This window comes from Crocodylus siamensis, chromosome 10, assembly GCF_052110815.1.
Source record: "Crocodylus siamensis isolate JL-2025a chromosome 10, ASM5211081v1, whole genome shotgun sequence".
Taxonomy (NCBI): domain Eukaryota; kingdom Metazoa; phylum Chordata; order Crocodylia; family Crocodylidae; genus Crocodylus; species Crocodylus siamensis.
In genome coordinates this window covers 3,295,178-3,320,586 of record NC_143404.1, presented here as the reverse complement: position 1 = coordinate 3,320,586, position 25,409 = coordinate 3,295,178, and the positions used below count along the sequence as shown (strand labels likewise).

The 25,409-nt window shown below is 45.6% G+C and overlaps 1 protein-coding gene across 3 annotated transcripts in view; it reads left to right on the top strand.

The window, feature by feature from the left end:
- GRIA1 (glutamate ionotropic receptor AMPA type subunit 1) overlaps positions 1-25,409 on the top strand; it is a 142,207-nt gene that overhangs the window by 83,875 nt on the left and 32,923 nt on the right. For all 3 annotated transcript variants that reach the window (XM_090020896.1, XM_090020897.1, XM_090020898.1), the window contains exons 6-11: positions 8,861-9,022; positions 9,577-9,744; positions 10,074-10,178; positions 12,523-12,633; positions 14,768-14,974; positions 18,451-18,821. In XM_090020896.1, coding sequence (XP_089877022.1) covers positions 8,861-9,022; positions 9,577-9,744; positions 10,074-10,178; positions 12,523-12,633; positions 14,768-14,974; positions 18,451-18,821 — 1,124 coding nt within the window. The remainder of the gene's footprint in view (positions 1-8,860; positions 9,023-9,576; positions 9,745-10,073; positions 10,179-12,522; positions 12,634-14,767; positions 14,975-18,450; positions 18,822-25,409) is intronic.

Here is a 25,409-nt window from a genome sequence, read left to right as displayed (position 1 = left end):
ATAATAGATGAATCCATGGGCAGCAGACCATTCACACCAGAAAATGAGCTGATTTGACCCAACACTTACTTGCCCCTTCCTCGCTGTTTTTTAAAGCAGCCCTGAGTGCTGAGTTTAATTTTACCAGCGCTGGCAAATGACAGCTGGTGCTTTCAGAGCAGGAACATCATTGCTGCCATGCAAAATGTGCGTGGCCTGATGAGAAAATAACTTTTTCTTTCATGTCTTCACAAAGAAAGCAAAACTTTCTGCAGCTTGGCAGGGCTGTGAAAGCCTGATCCTGAGCATGCAAAAAAAGGTAGCATCTGAAACAGTGCACACCAGCCGAGGAACCGGCCCAATATCCTGTCAGGTTTGCCAGCAGCAAGCATTTGGGGATTATATATTTCTTTGAGATCAAAAAAGCTTGGCAAGGAGAAGCACTGTTTGTTTTCTGGGCCCTGTTTTCCTGAAGCTTTGTTCTCTGCCTTAGCAGCAGCAGCTTCCGAAGTCACAAAAAGAAAGGCACAGTCAATTGTATCAGAGGGAGCAAGCTTAGAAACCTCTGGGATTTATTTCTTTTGAAGTCACTAACTTTTCCCCTAACCTTAGCTTCGTGTTTCTGTGCATCTGATGCAAGCGATTTTAGGCTGGCTCCTATCAGCAGTGGAGAGAACATCAGGCCTCTGTCAGGCAGAGGGGATCTTCATCTAAAAATAAGCAACACTTGTGTGATCTGTCTTAAAAGGTAAAGCATTAGGGACAGCTGCCACCAAGAGTGTTAATCCTCTTCTGCGCCTCCTGAGTGTTAGCCCGGGCGTTTCCCTTAGAAGCCGCTCTGGCTTGGAAGTGAATAGTTGAGCGTGCGAGACGGGTGATCTCAGAGCGGCGGGGCAAGGGAAAGCTAAATTTCCTCACCAATTCTGTAGCTTAGCAATAGTAAGGCTTTTTCCTCCCACTGCTACCTCTGTGTGTGTCTGGGCTGAGTTTGGGGGCATACTTTTCCAGATACAGAGACCTGCTATCTCTGCATGATATATAATGTATTCCCTTATGGCAGGGTGATCATGCCCGAAAACTTGCAAAGAACTTTTTTTCCAGCTTCTTGGTTGGTCTCATAAAAGATGATCACATCTACCCAACAAACCTTGCCTGCCCATGAGCCTCGCCTTAGACCAACCCGGCTACCACCAAATGGGCATTTGTAGCGAGGGCAGTGCTAAGGTTTGGACATCCCTTATGGGCATTTGTAGTGAAGGCAGTGATACGGTTTGGGCATCCATCTGCTGCAATGCCCCTTGCCTACACATAAAACGGTTGTATCCAACCCTGTGAGCAGCTTCAGGCAGTTGCCACCTTCATTTGAACAAAATCCCTCTCCCTTTTAAAGCTACCCTTCCCCTCCCCCAGTGCTGTACTGGTAGAAGATGCAGATCCAGCAACGTTCAGACCCGCATCAGTGCGTGGTTTCGTGCCTGATGTCCTGGGGTACCCACAGTATTGGCTTCTAGTCTTGATAGGATCCCAAGACATCTGACCTGCAAATGCTGTATTATTATGGAGGGAAGAGGTGTTTCAGGCTATTTTTAGGTTTCTAAAATTATAGCAGTTAGAACTTCCCTCTCCCCAAGAGGTCTGCGCAGCTGGACTCATGAGGCAGCCTGACTTTACAGGCAGAAGGAGACAATATATATTATCAGTAAAGTTTCGTAGGCCTGTGGACCGCTTCTAAAATAGCTTTTCTGTCATTCTTCATAGATTATAAGGCAGAAGGGAACATTGTGATCATCTAGCCCAAGCTGCTGTCTAACGCAGGCCCTCAGAGCTCCTGGAATTAATTCTTGTTTGAATTAGAGCTTCGCGGTTGAGAAACGTTCAGCCTTGATTTAAAAATTGTCAGTGATGGAGAATCCATCCAAATCCTTGGAAAGCTCTTCCAGGGGTTGATTGCTAAAACCGGGCGCCTTGTTTCTAGTCTGAACTTGTCTGGCTTCTGCGTCCGGCCATTGGATTTGGTCATTCCTGAGAGCATAGACATATAAATAACTTACTGTGGGTTATAAGGGCTAGAGATTGTCTGGTGCTGCACAGTAACTGCCCATGTGCCTGCCCTTACACTGCAGTAAGTGGAAACTATCCTCTTACTCCCATCATGATTGCATGGTGGAAACCAGAACTGGACACTATATTCCAGCAAGGGTCAGACCATGGTTCATATACAATTTGAGTACTAGAGCACAGCATGAAGGTTTCATTGATCATAGCATCACAGACAATGAGGGTTGAAGGGACCTCGGGGGGTGACATCTAGTCCAACCCAGACCAGCCCCAACTACATCATCCCAGACGAGGCTTTTTCTAGCCGGACTGGCAAAACCTCCAAGGATGGAGTGTCCACTACTTCTCTGGGTAACCTGGTCCAGTGCTTTACTGCCACCCCAGTGAAAAAGCTTTTTCCTAATATCCAACCTCAATTTTCCTTGCTGCAACAGGAGCCCATTGCTCCTTGTCCTGCCATCTGCCCCCACTGAGGCCAGTCCAGCTCCATCATCTTTGCAGCCCCCCGGCAGGGAGCCGAAGGTTGCTATCAAATCCCCCCTCGGTCTTCTCTTCTGCAGACTAAATCAGCCCAGCTCCCTCAGCCTTTCCCCACAAGTCAGATGTGATGCACGTTTAGGATACTCTGCATAACTCACTTGCGGCTTCATCGCTTGTAAGGACAGATGCCTGCCAATGATTGCTTAAGGTGCAAAGAGTCATTAATTTGACTCCGTAAATTCAGGAGGTGTTTTCAGCTTGTTACTTTTGAAGTATAGTCCCTCTCAGATTTGGAAAGCTTGGGGGTTTCAGGGATTTACAGGTTTTCAGTTTAAGACTGTAATAAAATGTATGTGCTCTAAGGTGATGATAGAAAAGGGTGTTTCTCTCTTTTTATTCACACCCCAGTGCAGACACACATAAGTGGTGCGTCTACACAAGACACTAACTGAGAAGTACCTTTATGCCCACGTGCGTGCCCTTCACACTGCACAGTAGTGTGCAGGGCAAAACATGTGCCAAGACGCTACTGCGCAGTAGTATTAGGCTACCACACATTAGCATCACTAAAAAGCCATGTGCCAATGCACCAGTTACCGTGCATTGATTTTAATACGTCGTTATGCAAGTACTAAATTTAATGCGCCATAACTATGATGCATTAATGGACATGTAGACATCCCCAGGGTACCCCTTTCCCTTCGTTTTTAGAGTCTGGCTATTCTGAAGCTCCCCAGCGTGGCATGAGGCTCTGGTTTGAGAGGCAAGGTGCTTTTTAGCAGCACTGTCAGCTCCGTCTAGCCAAACTTTGAATGATCTCCAGTATCTTCTTCCTCATGGTGCCTTAACCTGATATTCCTTTCTGTCGTCCCTTCCCATGACATTTCAAAAGCAAGTGCACAGTGATTTTTTTTTTTTGCACTGAGATTGACAGAAGGCTCTTTGCAACCAGAAAGAAAACCCAGATTTATACCTAAGTGGTTCTGGAAAGAAAAACCTATCTCTTGCTCCCAGGCGGAGACTAGAAAACGGTGCAGGGGCTGGAGACTCTGCATCTCTAACTATCCGAATACAGTTGCGTTGTCAGGGCCCTCTAGTGGAAATGCAAATGATGCTGATAGAAGGTTTTTGTTCTCCCAGCCTAGCTGCCTTCTGTCCGGGGGGCTGCATTCACACCAGGGGTTTGTCAGCCTGCCTGTGTTGGCAGGGCTCAGTCCTCGGTCTTAGGCTGAGCTTTCACAGGCTCCAGCAGAGCTGCCTCCTTTCCTCATCCAGAGGAGTGAGGTTTGGTTTTGGCCGTGCAAGGTGTAAAGCGGAGGGGGAAATCGTGGTGCTCCTCAGAAATGCGACCCCTCCCACGAAAAGCAAGTGTGTGCACTGTGAGTACACTGCCCTTTGAGACTGCACGTGCAGCTTGAAGGTTGGTTGGCGCAAATGCTGCAGCCTGCCAAGAGCTCGATCCCCAGGAACTGCCGTCTGCCAACTGTCCGAGTTCGATGTCCCACCCTGCCTTCAGGATAGACACCACCAGCATCCTTCTGCAAATTATGAGCAATGATTTAGGCACCAGGGAAAGTTAGCTCACCCACTCTCACCAATATTGCTTTGATGGATATACCAAGAAGCAGGTGCAGCCCTCCTGGAGAGGGAGGGTAGTTCAGCCATATCCAAGTTCAGTCCTGAGATGCCTTTGTTCAGCAGGATCACGCAGAGCACGTTATTTATGTCCCATGTGTGTCTCCATTCTCCCTCCATAAAACAGTGATACCGGCACTTCCCTGCCACGTGGTGGCATGGTGAAGAAACGTGCGTTTACAGTGATGAAGGCCCCAGATGCCAGAGCGATAAGGGACATCTCAGGACCTTGGATGATGTCTTTGCTGAGAGTTTGCGTCAACCTTCACATTGCCCAAAGCCTATGCCCCCTGACTGTCTATCGTCTCAACCCCTGGCACCCAGGAAGCTCTGCTGCGCTTCCAGGTTTCAGGTGGTCCCTGTCCCTAGTCACCCCTTCACCCATCACCTTCTGCAGTGAGTTTATAACTCATCCCAGTGCGTCAGGCAGGAGCATGGATATAAAGGGGCAAGACGGGGTATTTGTCCAATGCTGTCATTTACTCAAGGAGTGCTGCTGCGTGTCCCCTACAGGGAAGAGGGCTCTTTAAATCCTTCCCCATTTCCCCCCCAAATTCTCTATGTCCTTTGCACAAGAAGCCCATCAGCAACAATCCCGCAAGTCACCGTTCCTACCTCCCAGATTCTCCGTGCTCCAGTTTCCCTCTCTGCTGTAAGTGGAGACAAGCCCAGAAGAAGAGGAGGTAGTAGTCTAGAAGGGTTCAGCTAGGAAATGCGGGATTTATCTTAGTGCTGTGCTTGAGAAATGTGGACTACAACCTGGATCGCTTTGGTGCAGGGCATCAGGAAAGGGGAGCTGGCGTGAAGCTCACACAGGTTGAGGGGTGCCCTCAAGGTCTGCCACAACTGCATCATAGGTGCACCCTTACACAGATAAAAGTGTACAGATTCAGGCACAAGGCATCGAAGGGTTGATGGGGGCTTTGCTTGCAACGTCGGATGGCCATTATCTTGTGTGGTGGACTGTATTCCCGGGATCTGAGGGAGGAGCTGACTGATTTCTAAGGGCTTTTTTTCTTTTCAAGGCCAACCAGTTAATCAAGACAGATTCACGAAGCCCATTTCAAGTCATCAGTCTTCCTGCATTATGCATTTCTTTTGATGACTGAGCCCACAAGCAAGAGAGAGGAATACAAATGCATAGCCATCACTGACTTCTCTCCCAGGAATCAAGGCAATGAATGGGATAGTAAAACAACCTCTGGCCAAAAAATGGCTTCAGCTTGAGCACAGCAGAAAGAACAGCTGCAGCCAGGAAAACACAATTAACAAGGCGCCATCACCAGTGCAATCATGTTTTCCCTTTCTCTTTGAATGCATTATGGCCCTTAACAGCCGCCTGTGCAGTACTTCCCAACCGCAGGACTTCTCTGCACAATTTTTGGGAGGCTTATTAAGGTTGAAAGAAAGCCATTCAAAATGGGGGTTAGAGAGGAGGTGGCCCCCTCTGACCTAAACTTGACTATTGCTTGAACCATGAGTTGACCCGTGAGTCAGGGTAGGAAAGGTGCTGTGAGACCGTTGGCCTCACGGGATCCAGACTGCAGTGGTTGTGTTACTATCCATTTGTGATTTCCATAGCTTTCCAACTAGGCCAGGCAGGAAGAAGGCACAGGGCTGGATCCTCTGGGCTGCCAAGTTTTGCAAAAAAACCCCAAAATTGTACTTCCCGAGGGTACCGCTCCCCTATAGGAGGAATTTCCACTGGTAGACGTGCTTCTCATATCAACAGCTTGCACTACGTTGTGGTGAGAGATGACTGCTGGAGAAGGCATGGTGGATTCAAGCTCCAATATGCCTTGTCCTCCAGTGCACCAGTGGCTGAAATAAATGTCAATCCCCCGCTGCTCTAAGCATCAGGGGGTGCGTTCATCAGCGCGAAGCTCAAGTGTATCTGCTCACCACCTCCACGACCCAACATGGGCCATTTGAAGTACAACTGCATGGAGTTTGAGAGCCTCTCTCTGCCAGCAACCTTCATAACCTCACAGAATCAATATAGCAAGCAACTTGACACCAATCCATTGCATTTACTTGACCTTAATAGCCCATGTAAGCTTTTTCTTTTTGTTTAAAAAAAAAAAAAAAGAAAAGCTTAATATCTCAGGTCCCATGTGCTGTAGATGTCTTGCTGCACTTGCATTTGATGGCAGAAGCCCGGCACTTCTGTGCGGATTTGTTTCCAGATCTAAGGATGCTGAAGATGGAGCAGCACACGTGGCTGTTACCTTGCGGTGGTGCAATCCAATGTTTTCTCTGTGGCTTACTGAGTTCAGACAGAAGAACGGAAACTGGAGTCACTTCAGATTGTCCTTTCGTGGTGATTTCCTGCTAATTTGAAGGCATATGCACCAGTTGCATTTCCACATGCAGTTATACTACATATAGCCTGTCCGTGATACGCAGTGGATTACATATGTTCATGGCATGACTAGTATGGCCCGAAAGTTTTGTTACAGTCAAACCACAGGGCAATTCAGTAATGCATTGGGCAAAGAAATCACGTTCTAGGTGAGACAATTATTCTTTTACTGTCCTCCTTCATCAGTGGTGACAAGAGAATATCTTCAACTATAATATTTTACTCATGGTTTACAAACCCATTTCTTTTTCCATATATTTTATTTTATACGTGAAGCATCTTGCTGCAACACTGGACTTCTCTTCATGCTTTTGCGGGCTTCCTGAGGAGGAACTGCTGACTCCAGCTTCAAGCTGCTTTGTGGCAACGTTTCCTCCAGTGGACTTTTCCCTGAAATCATCCCAGAAGTCAACTGCCAGTGCAATTTGGCTCCAGTTATGGATAACCAGTTGGCACTGATAACCTCCTAGGCTGCTGCACCCTAGAAGCCATGTGTCAAAAGCCACTTGACCTGATATGTATTAAGATGTCAGAGACAGTACTCATCTGCAGTTTCTATTCATTAGTCACAGACTTAGGTTTCTGAAACCCTTACACTAGCAATTACAAATGAGATGGAAGTGTGCTAACCTAGCACACGGAGGAATACCTGACTTGGAACACTGCTGTATTTTTTTTAACCTAAAGAGCTTCACTTAGAAGCAAAATAAATCACCTTCTTAAAGCATCTATAATTTATCTCTCTAAATCCAAGCATGAGACAGCAAATGGATGCTAAATTCCTTGCAAAAAAAGCAAGAAAGACTAGCAGGGGAGTGTGCAATGGACCCTGCAAAACCATTTACGATTCCCCTTGGTCCTACTTTGACTTGGGAGAGAGGTTTAGTCCATTTCCTTCCTTGCGACCAGTCTGTTCCTATAACTGGTTTCCACTGAAGGTCCTGATGCTCAGACCCCTAGCACTGATGAGAATTATTACATCGATTGCAAGACAGCATTGTTTTTGATCAGATGTTGCAGTCCTTGGTAGGCATGGAAGGGGCTGTGTTTTGGTGCTGTAAGCCCTAGCATCATAAGCAGCGTCGAGGAAGACGGAGAAGAGAATACTAGCACCAATGGGACGTCCTGGAAGACGTTTGTAGAGGACATAGGCAAGCAGGATGCAACACTGCCAAGGGAAGTGGAAAAGGGCATTTGTCAGTAGAGCACACATGGTCATTAGCGCTACCCCACTCCATCCATCTCGCCGTGTCTCTTGTAGAAGATGCCGGGTGGTCTAGGAGATGCTACTGGCATGTTTCCTCTGGTGTTTCTGCACTCAGCGTACAACCTCCATGAGACATAGCAGCACAGATAACAAAGAGGGATCTCAGTGCTGCCATTCTTGCAGAAACCGGTTTATTATATCCGCCGCACTAAAAGGATATCGTCAAAGTTGGAAAGCCTAGTATTTGACCTTTCCCTCACCTTATATCTGCTTGTAAACTCTGCCTCATTATTTGCTTTTGATTCAAAGCAAATGTTTCCATTGTTTTCTCGGAACCCCCCCCCCCCCCCCCCCCGAAAATTAATACTATTAGCAGCGTAGTTGTGTGCAACCCTGTAATGCATGTGTGTGTGCATTCATGGATGTATATAGACACACACATGATGAGTTGGGGGAAAATCAATGCAGAAATCAGGTTCAGTGAAAATCTTCCAAAGGGAATGAAAAAGCTAGTATTTTTTTTCTTTTTAATTATAAATTGTTATAACCCCACTAGTGTCTTTCTAAGGGATCCGCTCCTTTGACAGATCAATTATGAATTTTTACTTCTTAGTCTATTGAAGGTTGTTTGCTCAGGTTCATTCCTTTTTACAAAGCATAATTTGCAAGAGAAATATATCTCCACTAGTATTTGATTGAGTGTATAAAATTTAGGACTGGCTGACTAATTCATTGCCACTACAGTAATATTCACTGAAAATTCTGACACTTCCGTTGAATCATTATTTAGGAATAATTTTTTTTTTCCATTATTCTACCGAGCGCTCATAAAAATGAGCTCTTGTTAATATGCCTATTCATTTTGCTGCATTGAAATTAAAGTTACCGGCCAGCTTGGGTCTTCCATGTTGCCTGTGCAAAAATGGAAATTGGTTCAGGTTCATTGAAGGCAAAACCATGGGTAAAATTCAGGATCTTTATTTTCACAGAGAAGAGAGGCTATCAGATCAGTCGTCATCGTAAGGGGAACGGAAGAAACGTGCCTAGAGTTGCAGCATGCCATTATTTATCTAGAAGCCGTTTTCTCCAGGCCTGTGCCCGTCCACTGATCCTCTCCTTTTGCTTCTCTCCTACATTAGGGATTCAGGGACATTGACCTGATAAAATTCAAAGAGAGTGGAGCCAATCTGACTGGCTTTCAGTTGGTGAATTATACAGACACCATCCCAGCCCGGATCATGCAGCAGTGGAAGAGCAATGATGCCCGGGAGCACCCTCGAGTTGACTGGAAGAAGCCAAAGGCAAGTGGTATAGAAAGCCAGTTGCTTAAGCTAGTATCAGCCAGCCTCAGGTGCTAATAGTCTTATGTCTCAATATTCAGCTAATATTCTTATGTCTCAATAAGCAGCTTGAGCTATTCTCGTTTTTCCTTGCATAAAGCATGCCCCAGCCATATAATAACACACACCTTGTTTTTGAAAGGCAGAAGGGGGGAAAAAAGATCTTGCCTTGTAGTAAGCAAGAGTCCAGCATTTGCAAAGCATTTCATCTAGAAGAATAGGAGACTAAGACCGCAAGCCTCTTTAGCTTCTCTTCTTCTCTGTAGTCTTCTAGGGGGCAAGGTCCATAGCCTACAAAATAGCGGAGATAGCACCTAGATTCCTGTTACCATGCTGGAAATGGCCCATGAAAGGATGAAAACAAAGTAAATTGCCCTGAAACGAATCATCCAGTGAGACTTCAGATAGCGTTTCCACACCAGGAGCTCCTGTGGGAGGAACCGGTACACCTACATGTCTATACGTAAGATCAACCCACGCTAACAGACAATGCTCCTCTCTCGTTCCTCTTCTAGTACACATCTGCTCTTACTTACGATGGAGTTCGGGTGATGGCCGAGGCCTTCCAGAGCCTACGTAGGCAGCGGATTGACATCTCCCGTCGAGGAAACGCTGGGGATTGCCTTGCAAATCCGGCCGTTCCTTGGGGTCAAGGCATTGACATTCAGAGAGCTCTGCAGCAGGTAGAAACGACCCCCTGCTGCTCTTTCCAAACAGGATCAAAGCACTGTTCTTCCCAAGGGTAGGCTTCCTCTATACCAGAGGCATTTTGTAAGAGGTTCCTGGAGTGAGACCCTGGGGATAAGAGTTTCAGATGGCTGATTTTTGAGGCTTCTGTGGATCATAAGGAGGTAATTAAGTGACAGTTAACTGGTATGGACAACATCTCCAGTTCCCTACAAATACAGTCCCAAGCTCATCTTGAGCAGGTCAAAACAGCTGAGGTTTCTTTTCTGTTCTTCTGCATTGTTCTTGCACGTGCGGTTGATCATTTCACCCTTATCCTTCTCAGGTGCATTTTGAAGGATTAACTGGCAACGTTCAATTTAACGAGAAAGGTCGTCGGACGAACTATACCCTCCACGTGATGGAAATGAAACATGATGGGATCCGGAAGGTAACGCAGAGGAGCTCGTGTCTGAAGGCAGCAGGGCACAGCTCAGGGCCTGGGGGGCAATGGGATTTTCTCCTCGTGAATCGGGAAACAGAGGACTTTTGGGTAAAGCAGCTCCCTGTGAGTAAAAGAAGGGGTGAGAGAGAAACCTCAGTGCATGATGTAGATACCATAGATGGGAGGGATTTTCAGAGGCAACCTCTGTTGGCCTAATTCTCATCCCATTGTCATCAAGGGGAGTTTCACCGCTTAACTTCAACGGGAACTCAATGCCAGCTTCTGACGACCAGGATTTCCAGCCGACCTCGGTGCCCATCGTCAGAATGCAATTTTCAGAAGGGCCCAATTTCCATTTAGGCACAAAATTAAGTAGCCAGATTCTCCGAACTGCTCTGCTCATTGTAGGGACTTACTGCATTTTGACTTCTTTTGAAAATCCAACCACAATGAGAGCGGTGGGGAACCTTTAAAATTGGAAGTCCTGTGTAGGTGGCTAATGGGAGCTAAACCCTTTTGAAAATCTAGCTCTGTTCATGGGTGCTGAGCCCTTGAAACTTGAGCCCTTTTGAAAATTTGACTCCATCTGCACTCTCCCACTTTCATACAAAATACTCATATGGAGAGAGATTTTTTTCCCCCTTTGTCCTTTGGAATTTGAAGTGCTTTAGAAATGTTTTTGGTGGATGAAGAAGGCTACAATTATGCAGTGAGCTGAAGCAAGACTATTAAATAATTTAGGATTTGTGTTACCCACTGAAAAAGACACAGATGTGTGTTTAATGAGGGAAAATAGCACACGATATTTCCACATACACTTCATTCACAGAGAAACTGTATTGCACAGGATCTGTGGTTATACCTGCAGCATTCAGGGCCAAGTCAGACCCCACTAAAAAGGACTCACTGAAATGCAGCTCCTGACATGTGTTATTCCCTTTGGGGAAATGTTTTGTGCAGTTTTATATGTTGGTGATAACTGGCTAGCAAGACATGTGCAGAGGCAGAACTTTTTTGTTAGTCAAAACAGGGTCTTTCCTCCAGCGTGATGATGTGCATCTGCATAACTGAAAATTAAGTATGTGTTGGTACACAGCACACAGTATAATGGAAGTCCTAGTCTGTGTTTGCGATGCAGAATTGCTACCACAAAGGTTATAATATAATAACAGCAATTATAGACAGTAGAAAAGCATAGGAGAACCGAGCACTGACAAAGAGTGTTGCCATTAGCTCAGTGTGAAAGCAAGATGACCAAGATAGACCCCACATGTTAGGCTTCACATTTATTGCAGAAATCCTTGCAAGCTATTTCTAGTGTAGCATGTAGTCTATTGGCTCAAGTAGGTGAGAAATGCAAAATAAATACTTTTTTTCCCACTTGCATTGCTCTAAAGCAGAGCTTTGGAAGCTCTTTGCTCACACTATTTCCTTTTTCATTCTATACAATAAAGAGAGATGAGAATTGTCTGCCGTTTTGTTGGTTTTTTATCCCCTGCATTGCTGTGATCTCTAATCATCCGTCAACAGGCTACTGGTCTTGCCCTCTATTAATACTTTTCCCCATGTAATGGGATAAGAAATCCCGTTCATGTCAGCGGAGCTCGTGCAACCTCACCCTGGCATGTTTTTGATGGAAAAAGTCTTGTAAAACCAAGCCTCCAGAATGAACTTCCCATTGATACTTACAGCTTCCTACTGTGCCTGAGAGCTGCAGTGGCAAAGACTGGGTCCCTGATCATTAATAACATCGGGTGCTCTCTCTTATTGCCTGGTAGATGCGTGTGTAACTCTACATTTTTGTAATGTTAGACAAACCCCATTTCCCTCCTTTTTAACCTATCTTCTCCTTTTCCCCCTGATTTGTCCCCATTCTTCAAGGCATCTTAGGAGTTGATCTGTTACTCCTGCAAATCTTTAGCTGTGATGAGGATTCTTATGGGCCTAAAGAGGCCCGTTGTGACTTAGTAGTGGCCATTTAAAAAAAAAACCATATGAACAAGTCATTCCACAATGATATGAGTTTCTTTAGTTCTTTACTTGCCTAAGTAGAAGGCTTGGAGAGAAGCAATTATTTTTTTTTAAATACATACATACACAGAGCAATGTTTGGCATCCATTTGCCTAGGTTTAGGCCTGCATGGGAGAAAAGGTTAAATATGCAGGAGCATTATCGGACTAGATGATCTGCTCAGGTCCCTTCCGACCCTAGAAACTATGAAACTATTATTAGCACTTTGCTGGGTTATGGCCAGGGTGAGACTGGGCAAACCTACTGGTACTCTGATCTCCTTGGTTCGGGTTGCAAAGAGACTTCAGCGGGGAGTCATGTTCTTTCTGTCATTCGCAGATTGGCTACTGGAACGAAGATGAAAAGTTTGTCCCAGCAGCCACCGATGCACAAGGTGGCAATGAATCCATGAGTCTCCAGAACAAGACGTACATAGTTACTACAATTCTAGTAAGTTTTTTCGCACGTCTCCCTCGAAACTTTCTCCGCTTAGATTTTTTGTGCATGGTCTCCCCCTTTTCTGGAAACATTTTACATAAAATAATAACAGCCCTAAGTTGAGGAAGGATGGGTTGAATGAATGGACTGTAAGGTAGACAGAAAGCTGGCCGGCTTATCGGGCTCAACAGGTAGTGATCAATGGCTTGAGGTCTAGTTGGCAGCCAGTATAAGTAGAGAGCCCCGGATGTGGGTCTTGAGGCTCTTTTTTTTCCCAATATCTTCATTAATGATGTGGAAGATGTCAGAGCGCACCCTCAGCAAGTGTGCAGATGACACCAGGCTGGCGGGAGTAGTAGATATGCTGGAGGGTAGGGCTGGGATTCAGAAGGACCTAGACAAATTGGAGGATTGGGTCAAAAGAAATCTCATGAGGTTCAGCAAGAACAAGTGCAAAGTCCTGCATTTAGAGCAGAAGAGTCCCATGCATTGCTACAGGTTTGGGGCCAACAGGCTAAGCAGCAGCTCTGCAGAAAAGGTCCTGGGGGTTACAGTGGACATGATATGAGCCAGCAGTGTGCCCTTGTTGCCAAGAAAGCTAATGGCATCCTGGGCTGCATTGGTAGGAGCGTTGCCAGCAGATCAAGGGAAGTAATTATTCCCACCTATTCTCCACTAGTGAGGCCACATCTGGAGTCCTGTGTCCAGTTTTGGGCTCCCCACTACAAAAAGGCTGTGGACAAGTTGAAGGGAATCCAGTGGAGAGCAATGAAAGTGGTTCAGGGCTGGAGCCACAGGGCTCGGTGAATAGCTATTCACTAGGGCACCCTTGGATAAAACCAGGAGTAATGGCCACGAACTCCTGGAAGACCATTTCAGGCTCAACATTAGGAAAAACTTCTTGGAAGTCAGGGTGTCCAGACTGTGGAATAAGCTCCCTCCAGAGGTGGTGTGATCGCCTACCCTGGAAATCTTCAAGAGGAGACTGGGCAGTCACCTTGCTGGGGTGACCTGATCCCCAGTTGACTTTCCTGCCTGGTGCAAGGGGCTGGACCCGATGATCTTTTGAGGTCCCTTCCAGCATTGCAATCTATGAACAACTTGGGAGAAGAAGCTGAGGGAACTGGACTGATTTAGTCTGGAGAAGAGAAGACCAAGGTGGGAATTTAATAGCAGCCTTCAAGTCCCTGCAGGGGGGCTGCAAAGATGATGGAGCTGGGCTGGTCTCAGTGGGGGCAGATGACAGGACAAGGAGCAATGGGCTCCAGTTGCAGAAAGTAAAGTTGAGGTTGGATATTAGGAAAAACTTTCTCCCTAGGAGGATAATAAAGCACTGGAACAGGTTACCCAGAGACGTGATGGAGTCTCTATCTTTAGGGGTTGTTAAGACCCGGGTAGACAAAGCCTTGGCTGGGATGATGTAGTTGGGGCTGGCCCTGCTTTGAGCAGGTGGCTGGACTAATTGTGACCTCTGGAGGTCCCTTTCTCCCTCATTTTCTGCTGCTGTGATTCTTCTGATAGTCCCAAAAAGTGTTTGCAGTTGCCTTGGATAATTACATATTTCAGATACTGAGCAGACATTAAGCCTACTGAACAGAAGGAAACACAAGGCAATATGATAGATACAAGAAACATCAAGAGAGGTTAAACTAAATGCCTCATACCTGAGTTTTATATTCCCAGCTAAGAGTTAGAGCTGTAATGTTGGGGGATATTCTTCTGTATCCTGCCTAAATAACAGAGAGGTGAAAGCTTCCTTAAAAAAAACAACAACTCAGGCACCTCCATATTTTTTATATTTAATGTACTGTGCGGTTGCATCTTCTTACCTGACAGAGATTGACCGATGAAGACTCAGTCAATGTGAGAGATTTGGGGACCTAGAGTTGGAAGCTATTCTATCCCTTTTGGTGACTGTTGAAGATGCCATATCACTTTTCATTGATTAGGTCCAATTGATTAATTGAGGAGGGTTCATTCAAAATTCTGCCCCATAAAGACCTGGAATTCATGGTCCAAGGGTCCAAATTCTTCATGAAACTGGCTGTGCTGAAAGAGCAGTGAGAACTGTAGCTAGGGCCCTAGTCTGAAAGCATGACGTGAGGAGGGAGAGGCATGGCAGAATAATTTGCTTTCTCTCTGCCAGGAAGACCCGTACGTGATGCTCAAGAAGAACGCCAACCAGCTTGAAGGCAATGACAGGTATGAAGGCTACTGCGTGGAGCTTGCTGCTGAGATCGCTAAGCATGTTGGCTACAATTACACGTTGGAGATAGTGAGAGATGGGAAGTATGGAGCCCGGGACCCTGACTCTAAAACATGGAATGGCATGGTGGGAGAACTGGTGTATGGAGTAAGTTTCCAACCTTGTCCATTGGTTCATAATGACTTTATTGAAGTCCACTCATCATGAATTACTGCCTTTACTGGGTTTCAGCAGGCCCTAGCATACGTGGCTGTATATACAAGCTATCCTAGGCTATAAGATCTAAGTGGCAACACCTTCTGATGCTCCTTTCTGCTAGCTGAGCTGAGAGCAGCTTCTGCTAGGGCAAGGGTATATTGCCACCTGCTTACACAGATAAGCACAAAGCTTTCCCTCCTCCTGTGAGCCTCTGGCACAGAGTCAGGCTCAACCTATACCCCAGTCCCCAAGTGAGAGCTAAGGTGGCCTTTAAACCAGCTTGAATCTCCAAGTTCAGCTTTCCAACCTGGATCTAGTTTGGAGCATAGGTTTTTCTAAGCCCTCATTCTGGCTTTTCCTTGGGAGCAAACATAGACCCTCAGAATAAAGAAGGCCACAGCCTGCAGTCAGCACAGCCTCCTATCCACTGTCATTACCGGTTTCCTCTGCTTCTCCAATTTATCAAGCAGTTGGGCAAGATGGTCTTTCGAGCTCCAGCTGTCTGGACCTCCCAGACTCATCCTCCTTTCCTGCGTGAGCCCTGAAATCTCCTGACATGCACAGGGCCAAGGAGGATTTTGCAAGTCTTGGTTATCTTGCAGTCCTTGGCCCCATAGGAAAAATGCATTCAAGAACTAGAAATGATTGTCCCATTGCATCTTGATAAGACATCCGCATCTTGTGCTTGGACATGCACGTGAGTGCCTACAGACGCTCTGATGCACTTACGCACGAGTCTGAATGCCCCAACACAAGATGTGTTTGTCCTCTTAATGCATCAGTGGTATCCTCTCTGCCTCACTCTGCTTCTCTCTCTCTCTCCCTATCATTTTTAAAAGGTGCCATTATTATGTGTTGCTAGGTGCTTCAACCCCAACTCAGCTCTTAAACACTCACTTTGATAAAAGGTGAGCCGTTCAGCCTGTTACCGGTGTTCTTGTCAGTCGGTGTCAATTAGTGCAATCAGTTCCTATAGAACTTGAGTGCCATGCTTTAGGTTTAGCCAGCAGCAACCAGCATGACCTTTCCTATTCAATAGCATGGGTTTAACTCGTTGCGGCATATAATCTTCTTTTCAGGAGGAAAGCCTGCAGCTATGCCATGTCTCCCACTGCAGAGAAGCAGTCCAAAGGAGACCTGGGAAGAAAATTAAACAGGCATCCTACCCCAAAACTGACACTGAGCACATCTGTGTTGCCAGCTTTTTTCTAACGGGGCGCAAAATTGCCCCGGCAACAGGTGGCTTAAAAATCACGGCTTTCTGATGAGTCACATTCCCAACAGCCAAATGGGGGGGGTTGGGAATCACCTGTTAGTATTCCTGCTTTTTAACTGTGCACCCTGCCCCTTGCCTTTACATCTTGTTGCTGGATGGCTTTGATCATTATTCGCTAGAGCTGGCCGCAAATTTCCCATCCAAACGATTTTCTGCTGGAAAATTCAGTTTCCGTAAAAACAAGATTATTCCCTGGGAGAATTGAAATGAAATCTTTTCTTTCAGGTTGGTTCAGCCTGAATTGGGATTTTTTTTGTGGCTGCGATTGTTGCTGCTGTTGAACTAACTGGAAACATTTAGTTTTTAATGCATTTAATACAGCATCAAACTACTTTTCCCTTTCAGACTGTTGCTCTATGGTAGCTGTAGTTCTGTTTTTCATTCTCTTGTATGGGCCGAGGTAGGTTCCAGACTACAAGTCCCATGATGCAGTGCAGCTCAACCGTCTGGTGAAGTTCTGCACTAAGTGCATCATGGGACTCTTAGAAATTTGACATGAAGGAGAGAATGGTATGCTGAAGCTTCCAAACCCCTAATCCTACAAGATACTTAGTCGGAAGGGGAAAACACTTTTTTATACTGAAATAACTCCAAATAAAATATTCGGGGGCTATTTCATCCAAAAGACAAGGAAACATTTTGCTTTGAGAAATGTAAAACAATGAGTTGGGGGGTTTTTGACTGAAAATGTTGTTTTTAAAATATCCCCTTTTTTCATTTATGTTCTGTGAAAAAAACCCCAAAATAATAGCTTCTCTGTCTGACTTGGACAGTAAACCTTACTGAAATGTCAGAATGACAATTCCCAATTTCCCCCAACTTCATTTTTCAATCTTCACTGCCAATCGACAGTCACCATATAAACCTCAACCACCTGATGAGCAACGGTGCTGCACATGTTACATATATTATGCAATTAACTAGTTCATCATGCAATACATTTAGACTGGCCATGCATATGAAGTGAGACCAGCCACAAGCACAAAGTAATTAAGACACAGGCTTATGGAAGCACTTGAGCATAGTAGGTGACTGAAAGTCACTTTTGGGAGTCCCACAAGGGTGAAGTACAGTCAAAAAACCCAAAGCTGAATAGTTTCGGTCTTCACAGGTTAGTCTAAGCTGCATAGATTGAACCGATCAGCAAGTGAACAGACACTCACTTTTGATTTTGGAAATGCAGCCACATGCCTGCAGTGGATCAGGCCAGAAGCTGGGGGAGGGGGGTGGTGCTAGAGCACACATCACCGCTCAGCTGGAGCAGACAGCTTGGGCCAAGGCTAGTGCACCCATCCTGGGCGGGGGTGGCATTGCAGAGGAGGTGCAAAGCATCCTGGGATGCTGGGGGACTGTGAGTTAACTTGAACCTAGAGGGGATCTTGGACAGAAGTTCAGTAAACCAATTTAACCTAAATCAGTTCAGTCTGATACTACATCCATCCAGGTTTATCTTAAATCAGTTTTGGTCGTTTTGAAAGTGGTTTATGTACACTGAACTTCTGTTGCGTTATAGATTTGAACCAGTTTCTAATCCCTTATGCTGCTTTATGTGTAATGCCTGTCCCTAGCCAAAGTGTATCCTTATACCCTTGAACATAGTACACTTTCCATGTTCAGATGCACTGTAAAATAAAGAAAATTGCCACAGGTGTCAATGGAGATGTTCCCCTTCTGACACATCATAGAATAAAAAAGCATCTCCTGCTACAAATAAACACCCTGGTGTTATCTCTCAATCAGCCTGCTTTTCTCCCATCTCTTCTGATGTCTGCAGGATACGATTTCTTCTCCTTTTTAAATTTTTTCTTTTTTTTAAACTGAAATGGGATGTCAGAAACCTGGAATCATGACATCACTGGGTGAATCAGACAAGAGGAGCTGACTAGTTGGGGAGCAAAAAGCTGTGATTTTAAAACGCAAATAATCATCAGTAATGAAAAGAAAGGAAATAACATGCCAGTCTGATGGGATTTTTTTAGCCCTTCTTTTGTCATTGGTTTCTCCTGATTAGACCACCCTATGATATCAGAGAGCAACAGTGGACTGAGAGAGAGAGAGAGAAGGAACGAGAAAAAGGAGACTGGGGTAGAGTCTATTGGGGCATGTTCTCTCCAGAGTGTGAACCCTGTTACCTGTCTCGTTTTTTCAGAGAGCTGATGTTGCTGTTGCACCACTGACCATCACCCTTGTTCGAGAAGAAGTTATTGACTTTTCCAAACCGTTTATGAGCCTAGGCATCTCCATCATGATAAAAAAACCTCAGAAATCCAAGCCCGGGGTGTTTTCCTTTCTGGATCCCTTGGCTTATGAGATCTGGATGTGCATTGTCTTTGCCTACATTGGAGTCAGCGTTGTCCTCTTCCTGGTCAGCCGCTTCAGCCCGTACGAGTGGCACACCGAGGAATTTGAAGAAGGGCGTGACCAGCCAGCCGCCGATCAGACTAATGAATTTGGGATATTTAACAGTCTCTGGTTCTCCTTGGGAGCCTTTATGCAGCAAGGATGTGATATTTCACCAAGGTTGGTTGCTCTCCCCACGCGAACCCTCCTTCAGCTTCCTTTGTTTTTAAGCCTTTAAGGGCCCCTTTCTTTCCCGAACCACTGTTTAGTTTTGTGAGTCACAGTTGTCCATTTAGAAATGGGCCAAAACAAAGAGGATTAACCTATTCATGCACTCTAGAGGTTAATTAAGTCAGACTGCAAGGAATCCATGTAGGTTTTGGTTGTGAAATACAAAACTCTGAGCAAGAAAGATTGCACAAAACCGCCCACCCTGTACCCAGTTTTACTCGCCTTTTGTTTTGTCATTATTGTTTTCCTTGGAAAAAATGACTCAAGAGAGCCATTTCAGCTTTGGCACAATGTAAGCTGACTATAAAGCTGGGTGAAGTGCCAAAGATATAAAGGAGCTGTGTTACAAAAGCTTTCGCAAAGAAGAATTGTTGAGCAAAAGAGATGCAGAATTTGAAGATTCGGTCATCATCCCTACAAATTTTTGCTTTTCCTTTCCATAAATAGCCATCTCTTTCCTATCCAAAAAAAAAAAGTAAGCCTGCCTTCTTTCAATGGAAGAAACATTGCATAATTGACCCACCATTTATGTATTTGCTTTTTACTAATATGGCTAATAATACAAAGTCTTCCCCCACCACTTTATCTCACTCCTTGTAGTTCAAGGCAAAAAACACCAAAACTAAACCCTGTTCACGGGTCTCTAAGTGTTTTTCATTTACACAAATTATATATAGTCGTAAGTAGTAGGTTTGTCAAGTGAGAAATCCTTATTTCAGTGGTAAGTGTATACTTCCCATGCAATGAGGAGATGAAGGAAAATCCAAGGCTTAGGTATGAATATATCCAGTGAAGGAAGAGAAGGACTCAGGTTCTGGGCATTTTTCATGGCTGCTAGAGATGTAAGAATAAGTTGTGGCTTTGGCTGTTGACCCCAAATTGGCCAACATTGGAGGCCTGATCTAGTCTTGTATTTTGGTTGGAGCTCCCATTTTATGGAAGAGTCTTCCCCAGCCTGGTTTTGAATCTCAATGCAGCGTTTGTGGTAGTCGGAAAAGCAATCCCATAGATTGGTACCTACATCTTCTGCATGGATATTCCCTTGTGATGTCTAAATCAGACATGCTCTGGTAACAAGTCTCAGCAGGAGGTGTATTTTTTTCCCCCACCTAGTTGTTCAGGTTTTATTTTTCTTTTGTTCAAAGGAAATTTCAGTCTGAAATGCATTTGTTCTGTGTGAAAGCTGTAGATAGAAGTTAATTTTACACGTACTGGGAAGGCAGCAAGAGCCTGGGGAACAAAATAAGAAATGATTCTGTCAGCAAATAGTGATAATATCGAAAAGCGCCCGCAAAGCTCTTGTATGAAGAAAATTGTAGTGTTGCCGTGACCTGCTTCTTGGCCGACTGTTCCCTGTGTGTCAAAATATTCATGAAATTCTGGCTATCAGGGAAACAAAGATCTATAGGACATTCAGAGAGCTGGAGCATTTGGGGGATGAATCTGCGTTAGAAAGGTTGTCATCTGATTGCTGATAATCAGGCATTTAGCAGACGTGTTCAGAAAGGAATTTCAGCTCCGTTGCCATTTATTAACTTGTACGTGTGTTCAGATCAGATGAGTTTATTCAAGAAACAGGTTTTGATCTTGGGAGGTTTCAACCTTTTTTGGCCATTAGGTGCCATTCCAGTTCAGGACGGGAAATCGAAAGATAGGAAAAGAAGATTTTGGAAGGAAAAAGCCTGAAAAAAAATCACATGAAAACCCTCAACACTTTATAATCCAAATTCAACCTTTTTTTGGGAGGGGGGGTATCAGTTTTAAATCACTGTTTCAAAACAAAATGAAGTGTGTTGAAATATTCGGGGGGGGTGTTCTCTCAGTAGCACAACTGAAATTTTTTAATGAAATTAGTGCTTTTTCTATGGAAAATGTTGATGGCAATAAAGCTGCATTTTCTGACGTGAAATATTTCCAGGCAAAAAATGATCAATTTGCTGCTGCCATTGCACAGCGTGTTCACACAATGTGTCCGGTTCCCTATGGGGTATTTTTGTCTGCCTTATCTTTGTTGGCTGCCATGATGACAGCAGTTTTATCTCAGCTGGCAGCACCACAGTGAAACATTTTGTACACCCATCCTGCCTTGAGGCAAGACATGCTACATAGGCAGGGCAACCATTTCCCATCCCGTTAGGGGACCATCATATTTGTTCTCCATCAACCAAAGAATTGAGCGTCCCAGAGTCGGCCAGAAACCCAGGCATCCTGATTATACTTCTGTGCCAGGCAGCTGCCTAAAACTTCATCTCCATTTTCCAGCTGCTGTGGTTATGAAAGAGAGCCAGGATAATGGCTAAATAGTCATGGATATACTTCCTTTGAGGACTCCATGATTGCATGACGTATAATGGGAAGGGCGGTATTGGTGTATGCTGGTTTCAGGCGCTAATGCTTCTGGAGAAGAGCCACTTGGGTCAGGAATGTGCGGCATGTGTATGAAATTATTTTTGTAGTGTCCAGCTCTGGATCTGTGCTTGAAAGGGTTTCCATTGGTGAAGCATGGACATGGACGTTTCCAGATACGGTGGGAGAAGTGTCCATCAAGTGTCATAACACTAGGGAAGAAGTTCAGTGACGCCAGGGGATAATCTTGGAGCTGTAGCTGGGGGTAATGTATGTGTAGTGTCCCTGTGCAGAGGCTGGAGTTGTGTGCAATGTCTGTGTGTGCAGAAGGCAAGCTGTTTTGGGAATGAAAAAGATGCACTGCAATTGAAACAGTCTGATATTAGCAAACAGCCTGAAAAGTCAGTTGGCTGCCTGGTCAGACAGCTCCCGCGGCTTCCATCACACTCCGTTCAGAAATTGCTGGATGGAAATCTCTGCCCTGGGTTCAGCAGCAAGGAAGAGCAGATGATTGCACTGATCATTGCTACCCCCAGAAGCTCTGAACCTGTGCTTTCCAGGCCCTGATTGAAATGCAACAGAGCTGGGCTCAGATTGGGGGAAAAAGGACAGAAATTGCTCAGAATTGCAAACAGTTTCATGAATGCGTTTATGGGCAGAAATCAGTCAAGGCTGGAACAGGCCATAAACCATTATGCTGTGCAAAACACTACCCAACGGTTTAGGAAGTTGCAAAAAGCATTTGTTAAATGCGAAACTCAGGACCAGTAAGAAGCTGCTGATAGCGGGCATGCGTTCAAGGTAGTTAATAAATATTCTGCACCCAGTCACCAAGACCTACAGGAAAGGAAGTGTGGAAAAAAATAGCACTTGAGTCTTACCTGTTCCCAGAATGCACTTCGACGTATTTGGGTGGGAAACTCAAAAGGATCCAAACTCATGACAGCTTGAAAGAGTTAGGCCTTGTGTCCAGGCAGAAAAAAAATGGTAGTGCTCTAACTTTACCAGTGGAGTTAGAGCAGCACAACCAGCCTTGGAAGGTTTCTTTCGACATCAGGAGGACTTTTACCTGGCACGTCCACATCCAATCCTGGAAGGGTCTGAACAGCTGCATCTTTCACCAATATTTTATGTCCTCTTTGAGCCAGGGTCACATCTCTACTGAAAGCTCCCTGCTGTGGGTCAGCCAAAAGATACCTTAGGTCATAGACTCATAGAAATGAGGGTGGGAAGGGAGCTCAGGAGGTGGCATCTAGTCCAACCTCCTGCTCCAAGCAGGACCAGTCCCAGCTGCATCATCCCAGCCAAGGCTTTGGCTAGCCAGGTCTTAAACACCTCCAAGGATGGAGACTGCACCCCCTCTCTGGGTCACCTGTTCCAGTGTTTTACTACCCTCCTAGTGTGAGAGTTTTTCCTAATATCCAACCTCAACTTCCCTTGCTGCAACTTGCGCCCATTGCTCCTTGTCCTGTCGTCTGCCCCCACTGAGAGCAGCCCAGCTCCATCCTCTTTGCAGCCCCCCAGCAGGGAGGTGAAGGCTGCTGTTCAATGCCCCTTCGTCTTCTCTTCTCCAGACTAAATCAGCCCAGGTCCCTCAGCCTCTCCTGATAAAAATAGCCGGTGTCTCCTCAAACTGTGGCCTGACAATCACTGGTGATTTGTGATGCATATAAATCATCCTGATACCACCCGTCCGCCCTTTTTCAGTTACAAGCTTGGTTGACCATGACAAATGTTGATGCTTGATAGTTGTCCACTGGCTCTAAGGGTTTGGGAGCAACTGTCTTCGAGAGGGACTTTCATGAGGATGGAGGAAGAGGTTGGCGGTGAGAGCAGTAGCGACTCTGCCACCTTTCTGCTGATTCTGTTGCTTAGGACAGACGGGGCACAATTCAAGGCAGATGTCAAAGCTGCCCTTCCTTTCATTGGGAGCAAGCCAGCTCCAAGCTGGAAGCCATTCAAACAGTCTCCTCTTTCCAACTGCTTCGTGCTTCTTTCCCGGTGTGAACTAAGGGGTCTTACAGGACTCATCTCGGCAAGAAGGTTGGGACCAGTTACCTTCTTCTTTTAAATGTTGTTGCAACTTGAGCTCAACTCAGTCTTCAAAATGAAATGGGTCTCTCCACTTCAGGAAATGTCTCCTTCCCTTTTAGAGAGATACCAATTGGTTTTGCAGTGATCTGACCCAGGGAGGTGAAATTTGGGTTGGAAGGCAGAGGCAGTGCTCACAAGCCCTGAAGAGTTGATGACCACCCATACTGATAAAATGCACTGAGCAAAGGAAGCTCAGTGACTCGCCATAGAAACAGCTCAGAAAATTGCAAGCTCATTAGCTTCTTTTAATGCACATTAGTGCATGGGTTTTTTGTGACTCCTTAATGCGCATTAAAATAGGCTAATGCACATTAAAGCGCACATGTAGATGCACCCACTGTGCCTGCAGGGGTATCTGGTAGGATTAGCCCTATTCTGTTAGTGTGGGAGGAAGCACATGGGTGTAGAACAGCAGCAGAGGATTGTGGGCTCCTGGAGCCATGTGAATCAGAGTCAACCATTCTCCTTGGGTACTTGCCAGCACCCTACCTAGACTCCTGGCAGCCCTGGGCAAACTTTTAGTATCAGGATCCCCTTCTCCCAAGATGATGATGATGATGATGATGGTAGTAATAATAATAGTGAAAATTACCATTTTGGGGCCCCCTTTCTGTCCAGGCCGCAGGCAGCTGCCCAGTTTGCCCATGACTGTCCAGCCCTGGTACTTGCACACGTCATGGCAGCCAAGATGCTGCAGCCCATGGACAAGGCCTTCCTTGTGCTCTCATGTTCCACTTGGAGAGGTGAGGATGGGACTGAGAGAGAAAGCTTAAATCAGCAAATATCTTTGGGAAAGTGCTGGCATAATTCAGTCCTAAACCAAAGAAATAATTCCTTGCATTTCTGTGCGTTATAAATATGGAGTTCCAGCTCCATCTACCTGACTGTACGAATAACCAAGACTTCTTTCTGACAGCCTGTTATCCCTAAATGTAGCCACAGCTGAGGGCAGGTGAGCATTAAAACCGGTGTGGGACACACTCACTCACATGTTTCTAACATCAAGCTGGGCTTCCTGGGTGTTTTTTCTCATGCACCCAGGGTTGCAGGGAACTAAGTGACCCTCATCTCCCCCGCAGCAGTGCCAGTTACACAGCACTTGATGTTACCACTCCAGAACATTATGACACATAAGATGGGAAGTCTTGGATCTGTTTTCACAAGGAAACTCCATTAAATAACTCCCCGGCGTGCTGTTCATCACTTTTATCGGCAGTAGGTTGTCATCTGCATGCTGCACGCTGGATCCACAGTTGGCTGAGCGTTGGGCTTCTGGATTCAAATGGTTCTGGCTTCAGACACGAAGAGCTAGCAGGCACAGCTGCAGCTTGCTGATTTACTGCATTACCCAGGGGTGGTCAAAACAGCCTGGCAATCAACTGAGAAGGGGAAGCAGGTCTCTTTAATTAGTGTTTTGGACTAGTTGCAACTGCTTTGTTTTTGATTCAAGCTTCACCAAAGGTGCTGGAGAGGTGGTTCTTCACACATTTCCTTTATACATTTGCAAATGCAAACATGTCACCACCCGCTGTGTTGTAGCCGGGCCTCACAGGTGTCCCAAAGCAGTAAGCAGGAGAAGCCGATCATGGTCACAGGCGGGGATAAAAAGCTGCTTCAGGGAAGGGTTGTCACTGCAGATTGTGGGAGCATGGACAGAGTTGTATACTAGGAGGTAGCTACATGTGTGCAGAGCAGGTGATGAGCCCCCTTTCTGGAGAGAGAAAGGATGGAGGCAAGAGGAGAAGAGTAATTTCAGATATACATAGGTATGCGGGCCAGCCCAGAGAGCCTTTCCCTGAAGGATACCTTGCTTTTATGTTCAAAGGAGTTTTCTCTATAATGACTCTGCCACGTCTGCTCACCACCAACGAAATGGATGCCACAGGCGATGCCGGCAGAGATGTCAATAAAATATCCTTTGTGCCCATCAGACAACTCTGATTTGGCAAAACCAACCCTCTTTGCAGAAAGAGAGACTTTCTGACAACACGTTATTGGTGGGGAGGGAGGTTCCTTGGGATCAAGGTGGTATTGGTCACATTTGGCCCATAAGTGCTCCTACCCCAGAGTAGCCACTAGGCAAATTAATTCAGAAAA